This window comes from Apium graveolens, chromosome 5 (genome assembly GCF_009905375.1).
Source record: "Apium graveolens cultivar Ventura chromosome 5, ASM990537v1, whole genome shotgun sequence".
Classification (NCBI taxonomy): Eukaryota; Viridiplantae; Streptophyta; class Magnoliopsida; order Apiales; family Apiaceae; genus Apium; species Apium graveolens.
Genome location: NC_133651.1, coordinates 177,779,942 through 177,793,924, shown reverse-complemented (window position 1 = coordinate 177,793,924; position 13,983 = coordinate 177,779,942). Strand labels below are relative to the sequence as shown.

The 13,983-nt window shown below is 43.2% G+C and overlaps 2 protein-coding genes across 2 annotated transcripts; both read right to left on the bottom strand.

The window, feature by feature from the left end:
* Nucleotides 1-9,832: 9,832 nt before the first annotated feature.
* LOC141660486 (uncharacterized) lies at nucleotides 9,833-11,422 on the bottom strand. The gene is made up of 2 exons (XM_074467472.1): nucleotides 10,651-11,422; nucleotides 9,833-10,557 (listed from the first exon to the last, which is right to left on the bottom strand). Exons 1-2 carry the CDS (start codon nucleotides 11,420-11,422, stop codon nucleotides 9,833-9,835), a joined length of 1,497 nt encoding a protein of 498 aa, XP_074323573.1.
* Nucleotides 11,423-12,795: 1,373 nt separating this feature from the next.
* LOC141660484 (uncharacterized) lies at nucleotides 12,796-13,638 on the bottom strand. Its single transcript, XM_074467470.1, has one exon. It carries the CDS (start codon nucleotides 13,636-13,638, stop codon nucleotides 12,796-12,798), a length of 843 nt encoding a protein of 280 aa, XP_074323571.1.
* Nucleotides 13,639-13,983: the final 345 nt, after the last annotated feature.

The window sequence follows — 13,983 nt, the reverse complement described above, 5'->3', positions numbered from 1 at the left end:
TCAGAGTCAAGAGATAGTTAGTTCTGATATCTCAAAGAAGCAAGTAACCTCTGACATAGCTCAAGTTAACTTAATATCAGAAGATATATCAAAGGAAACCTCTGACATTGCTCATGTTAAACCTTCAAAGATACTCCTATCAGGATTCACTAAAGCCAAACAGACTCAACCTTTGAAGACTGCTGCAAGTGGTTTTGAAGCAAGAGTGGTTACTGGAAAGGAAGCAAGAGATAAAACTGGATTGGAAAGTGCTGTTGAAAGAAGAATACAGAACACAACCAATGATCCAACTTCCTTAAGTGAACCAGGTATTGGAGCAACTCCTGAGAGATTGAATCAACTAGAATCTGTACAAATGGTTTACCATACCTACTTGAAAGAACACATCTTGTTGTACTTCATGACAGATGGTAGGGTTTATCATATAAGGGAAAATGCCATTCCACTGAAGTATTTTGAAGAGCTGGAACATGTATTATTCTTACTTCAAGTGAATGACAAAATAACAAAAAGTGCTGCAAACTTTTTGAAGAGTCAAATTCAGAAACAGAAAAAGCTTTATTCTGTTAAGTATGACAGCTCATATCTTCCAAAGTACAGAGATCACAAGGGTGATATTGTTGAGATGAAGCCCAATTCTGCTAAGATTCTAACTACCTTTCTGGGTTACAGGGCTGTGGAATTCAATCTTGAGTCTGACAAGGCATATTTGATCAGACTGGATCAGGACATAAGGAAAGCTAGAATTAATGATCTCAGGGCTACAATCTTTCAAATTGGTGAAGATTCTGCAGAACTTAAAGATGTTAAAAGAAGGATGATTGATGAACTCAGATATGCTGAGAGATGTTTGTTGAAGAACTATCTCAGAACAACTCCTGACATCAGAGAGATCAGAAGATGAAGCCAAGTCAAGATCTACAACTACTTAAATTCTGATATGGATACAGACTGAAGTTGTTATCAGAAGTTAAAGATTGGTAAAGCTTTAAGGACTATAAGTTGTAGTTATCTAGTCAAATCCTCATGCATTTGTACTTAATGTTTTTTAACATCATCAAATATCTGTTAAACTTGTATATTATGCTAATTTACATGTTGGGGGAGATTGTTAGATATATTTGATAATGTCATGGCTAATGTGATTTATGTTTAGTTTTCAGATCTTACTTAAACAGGATAAATCAGTACTTACTGGAAGTCAGGACTTAAGGATATCAGTATTTATATTATCATGAGATAATCATCAGAAGATGAATATCAGAACTTAAGTACTGAAGGACGTTCAGATAAGGACAGTAGCTGATTAAAGGAAAGAAGATCAAGATAAACATAAGAAGAGATATGCATGAAGAAGGAATTCCGTGAAGAATGGAATACTTGGAAGAAAAGATATCTGATTGATATATTTTAGGAAGCAGAATTATATTCCATATCAATTAGCGATTATCTTGTAACTGTGTAGTATATAAACACAGACATAGGGTTTACACTATAAGTGTTATCACAATCGAGAAGATTATTCATTTGTAACCCTAGCAGCTCCCGTGATATTTGTTCATCACTGAGAGAGAACAGTTCCATACTGTAACAGAGTTTATTGTTTTAATAAAGTTTGTTTTCTGTTACTTAAGTTATTAAAGTTCGATTTGATTGTGCTATACATTGTATTCACCCCCCTCTACAGTGTGTGTGTGTGACCTAACAGGTCACAAAACAATGCTGTTTTGAAGCCGGATTCGAAAAAAGAGAATAGGAGTTCGGATCCGGCTATGGAGGTTCAAGATGATGGCGACTTTGAGAATTTGGAGGAAATCGAGCCGTTGGGGGAGGTTCCTGAGGTTGAGATGGGTCGGCGGAACAAGCGGCTCCGGACTGAGATACAAAATTATACTAAAATTCCCCAAAAATTACGAATATTTCAAAAATACAAAAACTGAGAGTATTTGACTGATCTTTAATTTTATAAAAATAAAAATACGATTTTTGTAGGCTTTGTTGTCCCGTTCGAAGCCCGGTTTGATCATTTTTAATATACTGAAATATTTTTTAAATTAATAATAAACCTCGAAAATAAATATAATATATGCAAATACACGCAAAACGATATAAAACGAGTACCACGTAATGAACGTAATTTGTCAAGCTTCTAAATAACATATAATTTTTATATAAATGCATTTTAAACACGTAAAAATTATCCGAAAAATACTTTGATTCTTACGGGACCACACATAAATTGACCGCATATTTAATCATGGACAACATCATTTTGAGTAATAATAAACACATAATAATTCATTTAACACGTAACAAAATAGTTGTTAATTACTATATTGAATTATTTTCACCACTCACCCAATATTCGGATGAACACGGATAAAATATTGAGACAAGTAAAATATACACTCATTCTCTAAGATAGAAAAACAACTCAATTTATCGAATATGATCAAACGACCGTCTTTTAAATAAAAGTTTTAAACATAGTAAAAGTAATAACATACTTTTACCGCACCGACAAAGATCGACACAAACTATCAATTAGCACATTAACTATTTAAAGACACTAACTTAAGGAACATGAACAAAATATCCATAATTTTATTCCCTCCAAATTCGAAACATCACATAAACTCATTCAAATAATAATAATAATAAATTATGAAAATACGAGATATTACCGACACCCGGTGTATAGTGCAATTGGTCTGTTTCACAGACGACTAGTTTCATTCTCAGGCTTTTATATTATAAAAATCACTGTTAAGTATTCTATAATATCCAGTCAACTTCACTAAAATCCTTTAGCTCTTCACACTAACCCTAATAACTGATTCCTTCGTTGCCTCGACATTTTACTAAGCTTTATAACGACTCCAGTTGATGTCTTTTTCAGCACAAGATCATTATGTATATACCAAATCATCTTTCTGAACTGATTCTAGTGGAACATAGATTATTTGCAAGTACTCATTCTATGTTCAATTATCCAAACCAGTATTGTAGAGTTAAACATTCAGCTTCAATCTTCCTTAACCGTATGATACACATCTTTGAGTGAAAGTTGCATGACAAGGGCATTGGATTAAATATTCAATGAAAATGTTCTGATGGTTGATGATAGTTTGTGTTAGAGTGTGTGCCTAGATTTTACATTTTGTTATCTTGATAAGTTTCATGTCAAAAGTAAAATATCTGACATGATTATTAGTTGCAGCTTCTCTGGTGTTCATAACGTAGTAAGTGAATTACCAAGAAGCGCCATCTATTCTCTCATTACAAGAAGATGTGAAATCTACTGGCAACTTCTTGGTTGTTATAAGGCAGAACTTTCCACCAGGTGCATAAAAATGTTTGAAAGAAAGGTGACTACTAGGCATTCGGTTCAGCTTAAATACTCTTATAGTTGTAAACCATCCATATGTTGAGTTTGCATATAATTATCAAGACATGTTCCTTCTTTGCTATATGATGAAGAAGTTTTTTTGTGTATTTATTGCGTTGCTAAGACAAAAGGTCATTTGTGGAAAAACGACTTAGTGATGCCAGTTTGGTGGTGGGGGTATATTTGAAGTTAAAGTTAATGTTGGTGACACTCATTTAAGAGGCGGAGATTTTGATAACATGATTGTGAATCAATTCATACAAAAGTTTAAGAGAAAGAACAAGAAGGATATTACTGGAAGTGCGAGGGTGTTGAGGAGGTTGATGACTACTTGTGAGCCGTGAGAGGGTAAAGAGGACTATTTTTTCAACTGCACAGACCACGATACGATTGAAATAAATTCTTTGTTTGAAGCTTTTCATGCTGCAATTCTTAGTGGTGAAGACAACAAGAAGGTGCATGATTTGCTGTTGTTGGATGTTACTCCACTTTCGCTTGGGTGGGAAACTTCTGGACGAGTGATAACCGTCTTCATTTCAAATTATCTGGATAACATTTTTGAAAGCAAGTGTTCTTAACTTATTCAGACAATCAACTTGGCTTTGATAACATTTGTCATGATCTTGACTGATTTTTAGGATTTCTGTAAGAACTTACTAAACTTAGAACAGTAAGAACATGAAAGAAAAATGCAGAAAAATAAAAATAAGTGAAAAATTAAACATTGATTTCATTCCATAATTCTCCCGGGTTCAGAGAAGCTACATATATAGAACTTAAATCTAAGAACACGTTTTACTATGGGCTTGCACCCTATCCTTGATGGATCAATTGTCACGGCCCAACAGTATATGGGCCCATTAAACATCAGTAAACCCACACACTGGTCCAATTCCTGGCACATTCCGGAAAGAGTAATGCTAGAGGCACAAAAAAAAAATTACAAAAAATTGTCACAAAATGACATGGCATGGGTGATGTGACAGAACGAAAAAATTCAATTGGTGTAACTGCAGGGGTCCATTTATATTTAACCAACCAACATGTGACACATGTGGCATTTGTAACTATTTTAGTAACTCATTTTGTATCTCTACCATTTTCCTTCCAGAAATATTATAATTCTTATATTTGCTTATTCATTCAGTCTAGCCTCGGGAATCATACAATTATTGGTTCAAGACATCGGATGGAGACCATGCAAATTTAGCCTGAGGTGTATCTACATCACAATTTTTCCCCGCACAAGAGGACCCTGGATTTATAATGAAAATAACATTACTTCGCCTAAGAACCTTACCTAACAGGGCACCAGGTGCAAAACCCTCCAAGAAATAGGGCTCAATCAACTCATACCTTGACATCTTTGACTTGTACCATAGCCATAGAAATTGGAGAGATTTAAAGAACTAGAGGTAGAGATTTCCATTATTTACACCACAACAAAAATCATTCTTGATTGTTTCCGAGTAGGGATTGTTGTCATTAGACCAGTTATCAATAAAATCCAAAGGGGGTTTGTTATTGTTACACCCAGATCCTTCGGTCGCGTGAACAGGATTCGGCTGGATTGAAGATGGCTTCGGCCGTACCTGAAAGTGAAGAGAATGTGAGGGTTTGTACCCCCGATTCACCTCCGGTGTGAGAATCAGAATCTGGCTGTAAAAGTAACAACCTTCTTTTTTGATGTCAAAGACCAGAAGCTACGCGCAAATTCTCATTTAGTAATACAAGAGAAGTAGAGTATTGAGAATGTGTGTATGTTTTGTCTTACTTCACAAGGGTTTTTATACCCAATCCTGCCATGAATATTCATCTGTTACAAATCATTGATTGAGGGAAATGGGGGCGTTATGTCCCTTGTTCTGTCCAACGGTCCACGAGTATTGGGCCTCGGCCTGGGCTTCCGTGGGCCTTCGTTACGCGGGCCTGGAGGTCTTTTGGCCCAGTAGCTTAACCGCTTAATGGGCCTTCGTTCAATAGGCCTTATTGGGCCTATAACCAACATGTCCCTGTCCTTCGACTGGGCCTTCGGGCCGGCCGACGGACACCCATCTTGGCCCATATTGGGGTGAAGGAACCCTAGGGCGATCGCTTCAGTCCCGCCTCGATCTTCGGTCGTACACATGGCAAGCTTGTGGGGACTTGCAGTGCATTGATGACAGCTGTTGGCACGTCGTTCCATGACTCAATCTCAGCCGTTGAATGTCAACCGTCTTGATCTGGGACGTCCATTTCAAAAAACCCCAAACGTCGCTTTTCTAAAATTATTTTAGGCGCCTATATAAGCCCATTTGTATGTTTCATTTTCTTTTTATCACTTTAGTTTCTCCATACACAGTGCCAAATTGCGGTGAATCTTTCAATCACGGGCAACAGCAACTCCATCTTCCCAAATCATCCCATTTCAATCCAAGAACATCTCCAAATAAGTAAGTCTTTTTTCTTGTTTCCCAGTTTTGAATTTGCATGCTAGGTTTATGTGTTTTAGGGAGTTTGCATGTGGATTGTGGTTTGGTTCTGGATTCATGGGGTTTTTCTGGGTTTTGTATGTGTGTCATTGTATTTGTTTGGGGTTTTTGGGTAGGTAATAGAGGTTTCTCCGGGTTTTTCCACTTTAAGAGGGCCCCATGGGTTTAAAGATGGCATGTGAGGAATTTTCTGACCAAGAACGTTCTTCGGGATTTCTTGGTTTTAGAACACCTTTCGGGAGCCGACCCAGGGCTTAAACAGGTGGTCTGGAGTGATGTTTGCGAGAGGCTCTATAGGCAAGAACATCCTTCGGGTGGGCTTGCCTCAGGAGCAGCCTTTGGAAACAGCCTCCGGGGTTCTGGTTCGTTCGGTCCTGGGACGTGTACTCGGTTTTTTACTTTTTCTTTTATCTGCTAATCCGAGTACATGGACTAATGTCTCTCTGTTCCTGATATAGGAACATGGACCGAGCAGACCGTCCTCCAGATTCTTGGGACCCCTTATCCAACAGCTTGGTGGGAACATCTTCCATTCACCCCGAGCGGACGGGACGGGCCCTATATGGTTCGGTTGCCGACTATCCCGCAGCCAATAACAGATTTGAACTGACGAAAGGGCGCGTAGTTCAAATGTATGATGATTACTCTGTCCCTCGAGGGTTTTGTTGGCTGTACGTGCCGAGGGAAGGCGAGAGGATCTACGACACTCCCGGGGTGCCGGATGGATATGGAGGCTGCGTCGTAGGGATTTTGGAGGCGGCCTTCAAGTGTGGCTTGAGGGTGCCACCGTTGAAGCTGATCAAGCACATTTTCTTCCAGATGGGTATCGCCCTCGGACAGATGGACCCGAACGGGTTCATCCATATTAACTGTTTTCAGAGCAGGTGTCTTCACGCCGGGATCGCACCCAGCACTCGCCTATTCTGGTATCATTATAATTTTAGGAAGAATCCAAAGAGTGCTGGTTTTTACACCATCGCCCGTCAGGCGGGGCGACCTGATTGGACGGCGACCAATTTGAACAATAAATCCACTCACACTCATTGGTGCTATGTGAGTGGTCCAAGGTTGGCGGCTATGTCGGTTTGGCGGGATGTGAACCCCGCACTGCTTCTCATGCCGAGCTTGACCTTGGAGGAGAAGGAGAAATACACGGTGTTGGTGGACGTCAATATGAAGAAGCTGGGTCCCGGAGAGTTTCGGGACAAGGACTGGCTCTTCAGCTTGTGGGGTGGGGGTAACAAAACTTCTTCCTTGGTCTTTTCTTTAGTTTTGTCCCAGCACCTGTATTTCCTTTTCCTTGTTATGCATTCGATTATATATATGCTTGGACTAACTTGTTTTCCCTTCATATTTCAGTGTCTTCAAGGGAGGCTCTGATCGAGAGAAAGAAGGCCAGGGCGGCCGAGAAGAGGGCGGCAGAAGAGGCGGCGAAGAAGGCCTCCGACCAGAGGGTTACTCCAGACCCTTCGGAGGGCACAGGCGAGAGGGCTCAGACCGAGAGAGCTCCTTCGCCCCGCCAATCTCATGCGGCTTCTGAGGCCGAGGAGGGGGACGATCTGGAGTTCATGGGAGAGGGGAACCCTTCCAAGAGGACCCGGAGTAAGGAGGGGAATGTGCACTCTTATCTCCCGGGGTGGGGCGTGCTCACGTCCGACCATACTGTGTATCCAGCCCGACAATCCACGAAGGAGGTGGCTTCGGACCTCTGCCATGGCCTTCAGCTCCCGGTCGATCTTCCGACCTTCGCTTCGGCCTCTGCTACCGAGGCCTGCACGGAGCTTCAGTCCTTCCTATCCTTGGTACATTTTTTGATCTTTCTATTTTTCTTCCATCTTTTTCCTTTCGGCACCTTTTAGTAATATTTTTCTCGTCCTTTTACAGGCTACCCCTTGGGCCGCAGCCGTGGAGGATAAGGTTAAGGACATGGAGACTCGGATGGCCGAGGTGAAGGAGTTGGAGAGGAGGGCCGCGGCGGCCGAGGAGGAACTTGTAAGGGTGAAAGCCCAGAACGAGGTCGAAGCCGCGGCGCTAAAGAAGGACAGATCTCGGCTGGAGACTGAGCTGGAGAGGGCGAACCGGAGGATCTCCCACCGGAATGTCCAGCTGAAAAGGTCCCGAAAGGAGCTTCGGAAGAAGCAGAAGCAGCTAGACCGGACGGAGGAACGCTGCTTCCAATTCGGCGCTGATTATGTCTTGGAGAAGGCCCATGGCCTGAACTGGGACTATAAGCAGTTGCTAGACGATAGCCTGGAGGATCCTATCGTCCATCCAGCAGTTGAAGTCCCTCATATCTCCTCCGGCGAAGAAGAAGAGCTCTCGGATGAAGACCCTCAAGCCTAAACCTTCAGCACTGAGGTGCTTGACATGACGGAAGATGATCTTGTTGCAAAGTTTGTCGTTGGTGTTTCCATGGTCGTACCCAACTCTTGCAGCGGCATTCTTCGTTCGTCTTCCTGTCTTTCTATTTTTTGTAATCGGTACTCTTTATAATTGGTACTCCTTGTAGTCGGTACTCTTTGTAATTGGTATTTGTAATTTAACTAGCCTTCGGGATTTAATGCATCTTTTGTTTTTCATCAGCATTGTCCGACTGCATTTAATTGTTCGCCTTAAAAACGAACCATCTCTTCGGCATTATTAGTGCCTTAACGAAAAATGAATTGTATCTTTGGCTTCATTCGCTTTAACAATCTTACAAAATGAATTGTATCTTTGGCTTCTTTCGCCTAAACAATTTTAATAATTTGAATAAAATGAATCGTATCTTCGGCTTATTCATTTGCCTTAATGAACTTATCAAATTGTATCTTCGGCTTTATCTGCCTTAACAACAATAATAAAATGAATCGTATCTTCGACTTTATTCGCCTCAACGATCTTGTTGAATTGTGTTTTCGGCTTTTTCTACCTTAACAATTAAAAATAATAAAATGAATCGTATATAAAATGAATCGTATCTTCGGCTTCGTTCGCCTCAACGATTTTATCGAAGTGTTCTTACCCCCTACGGCCCTAAGGGTTAAGAGCCGAAGGTGAGTTTGGCGATTAATCCTTTTACTTAATTCAGGCGAGGGAACATGGGTGCTGATCTTTTAGCAATTGCCCCTAGATCAGCAGGTCATGGTTCGTTCGTCCTAGGGGAGGGTAGGTCATCTTCGGGATCGCCCCTAAACCTGGTTGGATTAAAGTTTGTGTTCATTATCGAGGCCGAAGGACCATGTTCATCTTTTGATCGCCCCGGGACAGGGGTTCTTTGGGCCTCATTAATAACGAATGATTAAGTTAAGCTGAATGATAGGGCGTTATTCTAGGATTGCCCCTTAAGGCCCTTAATTTGTGCTTACCAATTCCAAATTGTCATAATGATGTAGTGAAGGGTGTGTTGGGCGATTGCCCCTTATGTCGCTTAATTAACAAATTAGACAAAGGCGGCGGCCGATGGTTTTATCTTCTTCGGGATCGCCCTCAGATAATACTTGGGCAGCCGCAGCACGTATAAATAAAGAAATTTGACGGGAAATGCATCTTTATTTAGTCAGATTGCTTACATTTTTCACATATAATTCAAATACAAGCTTTTAAGGAATTTCTTACTGATAAAATTTTCGAAGGCGACTGGCATGCCAAGTGTTTTTGATTGATTCTCCTAACAATATTTCGAGCTTGTAGGTTCCGGGGCGAATGACTTCGATCACCTTGTAAGGCCCTTCCCAGTTAGGCTGGAGCTTTCCTTGTTTGGTCGGCATGGATGCGGCCAACTCCCTTAGTACTAGGTCTCCTACTCCGAAGGCCCTTTTCTTCACATTGGAGTCATAGTGTTGTGCCGCTTGCAGTAAATACCTCATATTCCTTTGATGTGCGGCTTCTCTTTCTTCCTCCAGCAAGTCTACGTTCACCTTCAACCCGAAGCTATTAGTTTCCACATTGTAGGTCTCGGTTCAGTATGATTCCAAGCCCACTTCAACAGGAACTAGGGACTCGGTGCCATAAGCCATTCTAAAAGGAGTTTCTCCGGTCGATGTCCGGGGGTGGTTCGGTAGGCCCATAAGATCCAAGGGAGTTCTTCCGCCCATCTTCCTTTTGCCTCGCCCAGCCTCTTCTTGATTCCCCGGAATATCACTTTGTTCGCCGCCTCGATTGCCCCATTTCCTTGCGGGTGGGCGACTGAGCTAAATTTCTGTTCAATTCTGAAGTGGTGCAGAAACTTGCGGAATTTGTTTCCAATGAATTGAGTTCCATTATCTGAGATGTAGGTTTTCGGAATGCCAAACCGGAGAATGACCTGTTCCAGGAAGAACTTTTTAGCGGCTTCTTCGGTTATGGTTGACAGAGGACGGGCTTCGACCCATTTGGTCATATAGTCGATGGTGATTATGCAGTATTTCGCTTGCTTCGTGCTAGTGGGCAGTATGCCAACTATATCCACGGCCCATACGGCGAATGGAATTGGGCTTAGTACAGAGGTCATTTCTTCTGGAGGCTGTTTCGGGACAGTGGAGAACAGCTGGCATTGTACACATCTTTTTACATAGTCGATGGCATCTGCCTTCAGAGTGGGCCAGAAGAATCCCTGCCGGAGAATTTTAAAGGCGAGCGACCGACCAGCCAGGTGCTCGCCGCAAATTCCTTCGTGTACTGCCGCCAAAGCCTGTTGCTGTTCTTCGTTGTTCAAACAACGCAGAAGGGGTTGACTGACTGATCAGCGATACATCCGCCCATTGATTATAGTGTAGTTCGATGCTCTGTATTTAATTTTCAGCGCATCCTTTCGGTCGGGTGGTAGAATGCCTTTCTCCAAAAAGTTCCTGACGGGGGTCATCCAGTCGCTCCCCTGGTGAATCTCTAGACATTCTTTCTTCTCGATCGAAGGCGTCTTGGCTTCGGTGAGGTAAATAGAACCAGTTAAGTTCTGTGTCTCGGCCGAAGCTAGCCTGGAAAGGGCATCTGCCCTAGAATTGTTTTCTCTTCCAATTTGACTTAGTTCAAAGGTTTCAAATGATAAAGAAGCATCACGTACCTTGGCAGCATAGGCTTTCGTTCGAGGATCCCTTTGTTCATACTCCCCCGTGAAGTGTTTCACGACCAACATGGAGTCGCTGAAGGCCCTTAGGTGCTTCGCCTCGAGGCTTCGGGCAAGCTTCATTCCTGCGAGGAGGGCCTCATATTCGGCCTCATTATTTGTCAAGGGGAAGTTGAACCTTATGGCTTGGCATATTTCAAATCCTTCGGGGTTGGAAAGGATCAAGCCGGCCCCACACTTTTTTCCGGCTACCGACCCATCTACAAAGAGCTTCCACTTTCCTGGGATCCGGATTAGTTGTTCATCAGGCGAAAGATCCTTCGGACCCGAGAATGTGCATTCAACCATGAAGTTGGCCAAAGCCTGGGCCTTAATTGCCGTTCGGGGAACGTATTCGAGATCAAATTCCCCGAGTTCGATGGACCATGCTACGACTCTCCCAGAGGCTTCGGGCCTAGTCAAAATCTTCTTCAGAGGTTGGCTGGTGACAACTTGGACCGTCCGGCCTTGGAAATAATGTCGCAATTTTCGGGAGGCCATAACCAACCCATATGCGAAATTTTCGGCGTTGGGGTACCTTGTCTCTGCGTCCTTGAGGACATGGGACACGTAGAACACAGGATGTTGATTACCTTCATAATTTTTCACAAGGACGGCCCCCAGAGTTCTGTCGGACACAGTAGATAAAGCTGAAGAGTTTCCTTCGGATCGGGCCTCATCAAGAGTGGTGCCTTCGTCAAATATTCTTTTACTTCTTCGAACGTCTTTTGGCATTCGGGCCCCCACTCAAAATTCTTTGACCCTTTGAGCACGGCGAAGAAGAGAAGTGCTTTCTCAGCTGACCGGAAAATGAAACGCCGAAGGGCGGTGAGCCGACCCGTCAATTTCTGTATATCTCTGATGCATTTGGGAGGTTCCATATTGATAACTGTTTCGATCTTCTCCGGGTTCGCCTCTATTCCCCGGGCGCTGACCATGTACCCGAGACACTTTCCACTAGAGACTCCGAAGGTACATTTGTTCGGATTGATCCTCATGTTGTTCTTTCGGAGAGTTTTGAAGCATTCCTTTAAGTCTTCGGCATGATCTCGGAATAGTGACTTTACTATCATATCATTCACGTATGCTTCCATGTTCCTCCCGATCTGCTCTTTAAAGACCTTGTTCACCATTCGCTGGAATGTGGCTCCAGCATTCTTCAGTCCGAAGGGCATTTTAATATAAGCATAAGTCCCCTTCGTAGTTATGAACGTTGTCTTGGGCACATCCCTATCATTCATAGAAATTTGATGATAACCAGAAAAAGCGTCCAAAAAACTAAGTACCTCATATCCTGTTGTTGCTTCTATTAGTTGGTCGATGTTAGGCAAAGGGTAGTGATCCTTCGGACATGCTTTGTTGAGATCAGTGTAATCCACGCACATCCTCCATTTCCCATTTGACTTCTTCACGACCACCACACTGGCTAGCCAGTCAGGATACTCGATCTCCTCGATAAATTTGGCTTCTAAAAGTTTTTCCACTTCGGCTTCTATTACCTTCTGTCGTTCGACTGTAAATGTCCTCTTCTTCTGCTTTACCGGCTTGGCCTCAGGCTGCACATTCAAGCAGTGCGTTGCCGTCTTGGGATCCAATCCGGGCATATCTTCGGGCCCCCAGGCGAACACATCATGGTATTGCCGGATGACAGCTATCACCTTTGCCTTCAGATCCGCCCCCATGTTTTTTCCAATTCAGACCATTTTTCCCGAATGTCCCGCATATAATTCCACTTCTTCGGTTTCTGCTGCGGGTTCGGCAATTGGGCTTGAGAGATCGGCTCCAAATTTCTGCAGCTCGATGTTCAATATTTCCCGGCTTCCGCGGGGTTCGGATTCTGCCCGCTTCCTCTTCCCGGTTCCATCTGGCCCTTCTTACTCCTGGTCTTTCTCAAGGTCTTCGAGCATTATGATTCGGGCGGTTTTCTGATCGCCCCTCATTTCTCCCACCCCTTTTTCAGCGGGGAACTTGAGTTTGAGGTGGGGTATAGACTCCAATGCTTCAAAAGTTGATAAGAAGGGTCTGCCAAATATTGCATTGTACGGGCTTTCAATCCGAACCACATATAACTTTATCAGCTTCTCGGAGGTATACGACAACTTGCCCAGGAGGACCGGAAGAGTAACCATTCCTTCGAACTGAATAGGATGTCCTCCGATGGCATAAAGGGGAGCCTCGTTACAGGGCTCTAGTTGCTCTCCCGCCAAGTTCATCTTACAGTAGGTTTTGTGGAATAGTATATTGGCCGAGCTGCCGGTATCCACCATCACTTTCCATATCTTGTTCTGCCCGATGATAGGATTGATGATCAGAGGGTCCTCGTGCGGGCGAATGACATCCTCATAGTCTTCAGTGCTGAAGGTCATGGGCATGTGGGGCATTGCCTGTCCGAATTGATACAGATTGTACACCTGTCGGGCATACTTCTTCTTTGCTGTCTTGCTATCCTTATCCAGAATGCTTCCCCCAGATATAGTTTTTACTTCGCCCCTTATCCTGTCCCTTCGCTCTAGCTCGTCGGCCTCTACTTCCTCCTCTGGGTTCTCCTTCGGCCCCAGTCTATCTCTCAGATCTCGGACGAACTGATTAAGCTCGCCGTCTTTGATCATGCGCTCAATGAGCTTCTTGAGGTGATAGCATTCATCAGTGTTATGCCCCTTGTCCCTGTGATAGTCACAGTACTTATCGGGGTTTTTCTTGTGGTTCGGGACCTTCATCTTGGTGGGGCGGACAAATCCTGGCTTGCCCTTTATCTCATGGAGAATCTTGGAGATCGGCGCTTTCAAAGGAGTGAACACGGCCGAATCTCTATCTCGACGTCGTTCGGCCCCACGATCTGTTTCTTTCCTTCCTTCCTTTCTGCTATCCCTCCGGTCAGATCCTGATCTTGAGCCCTCATATCTGTCGGCTCGCTTTGATCGGTCGTCCCTTCTTGAGTCTTTATACCCCCAATACTTTCCATCTTTCGGCGAATATTCTCGCCTCTCACATATATATCATTTAGGGATTTTGGGGGAAAATCGTAAAGAGATGAGCGAAGCTTTTTACCTTTATAGGGGTCT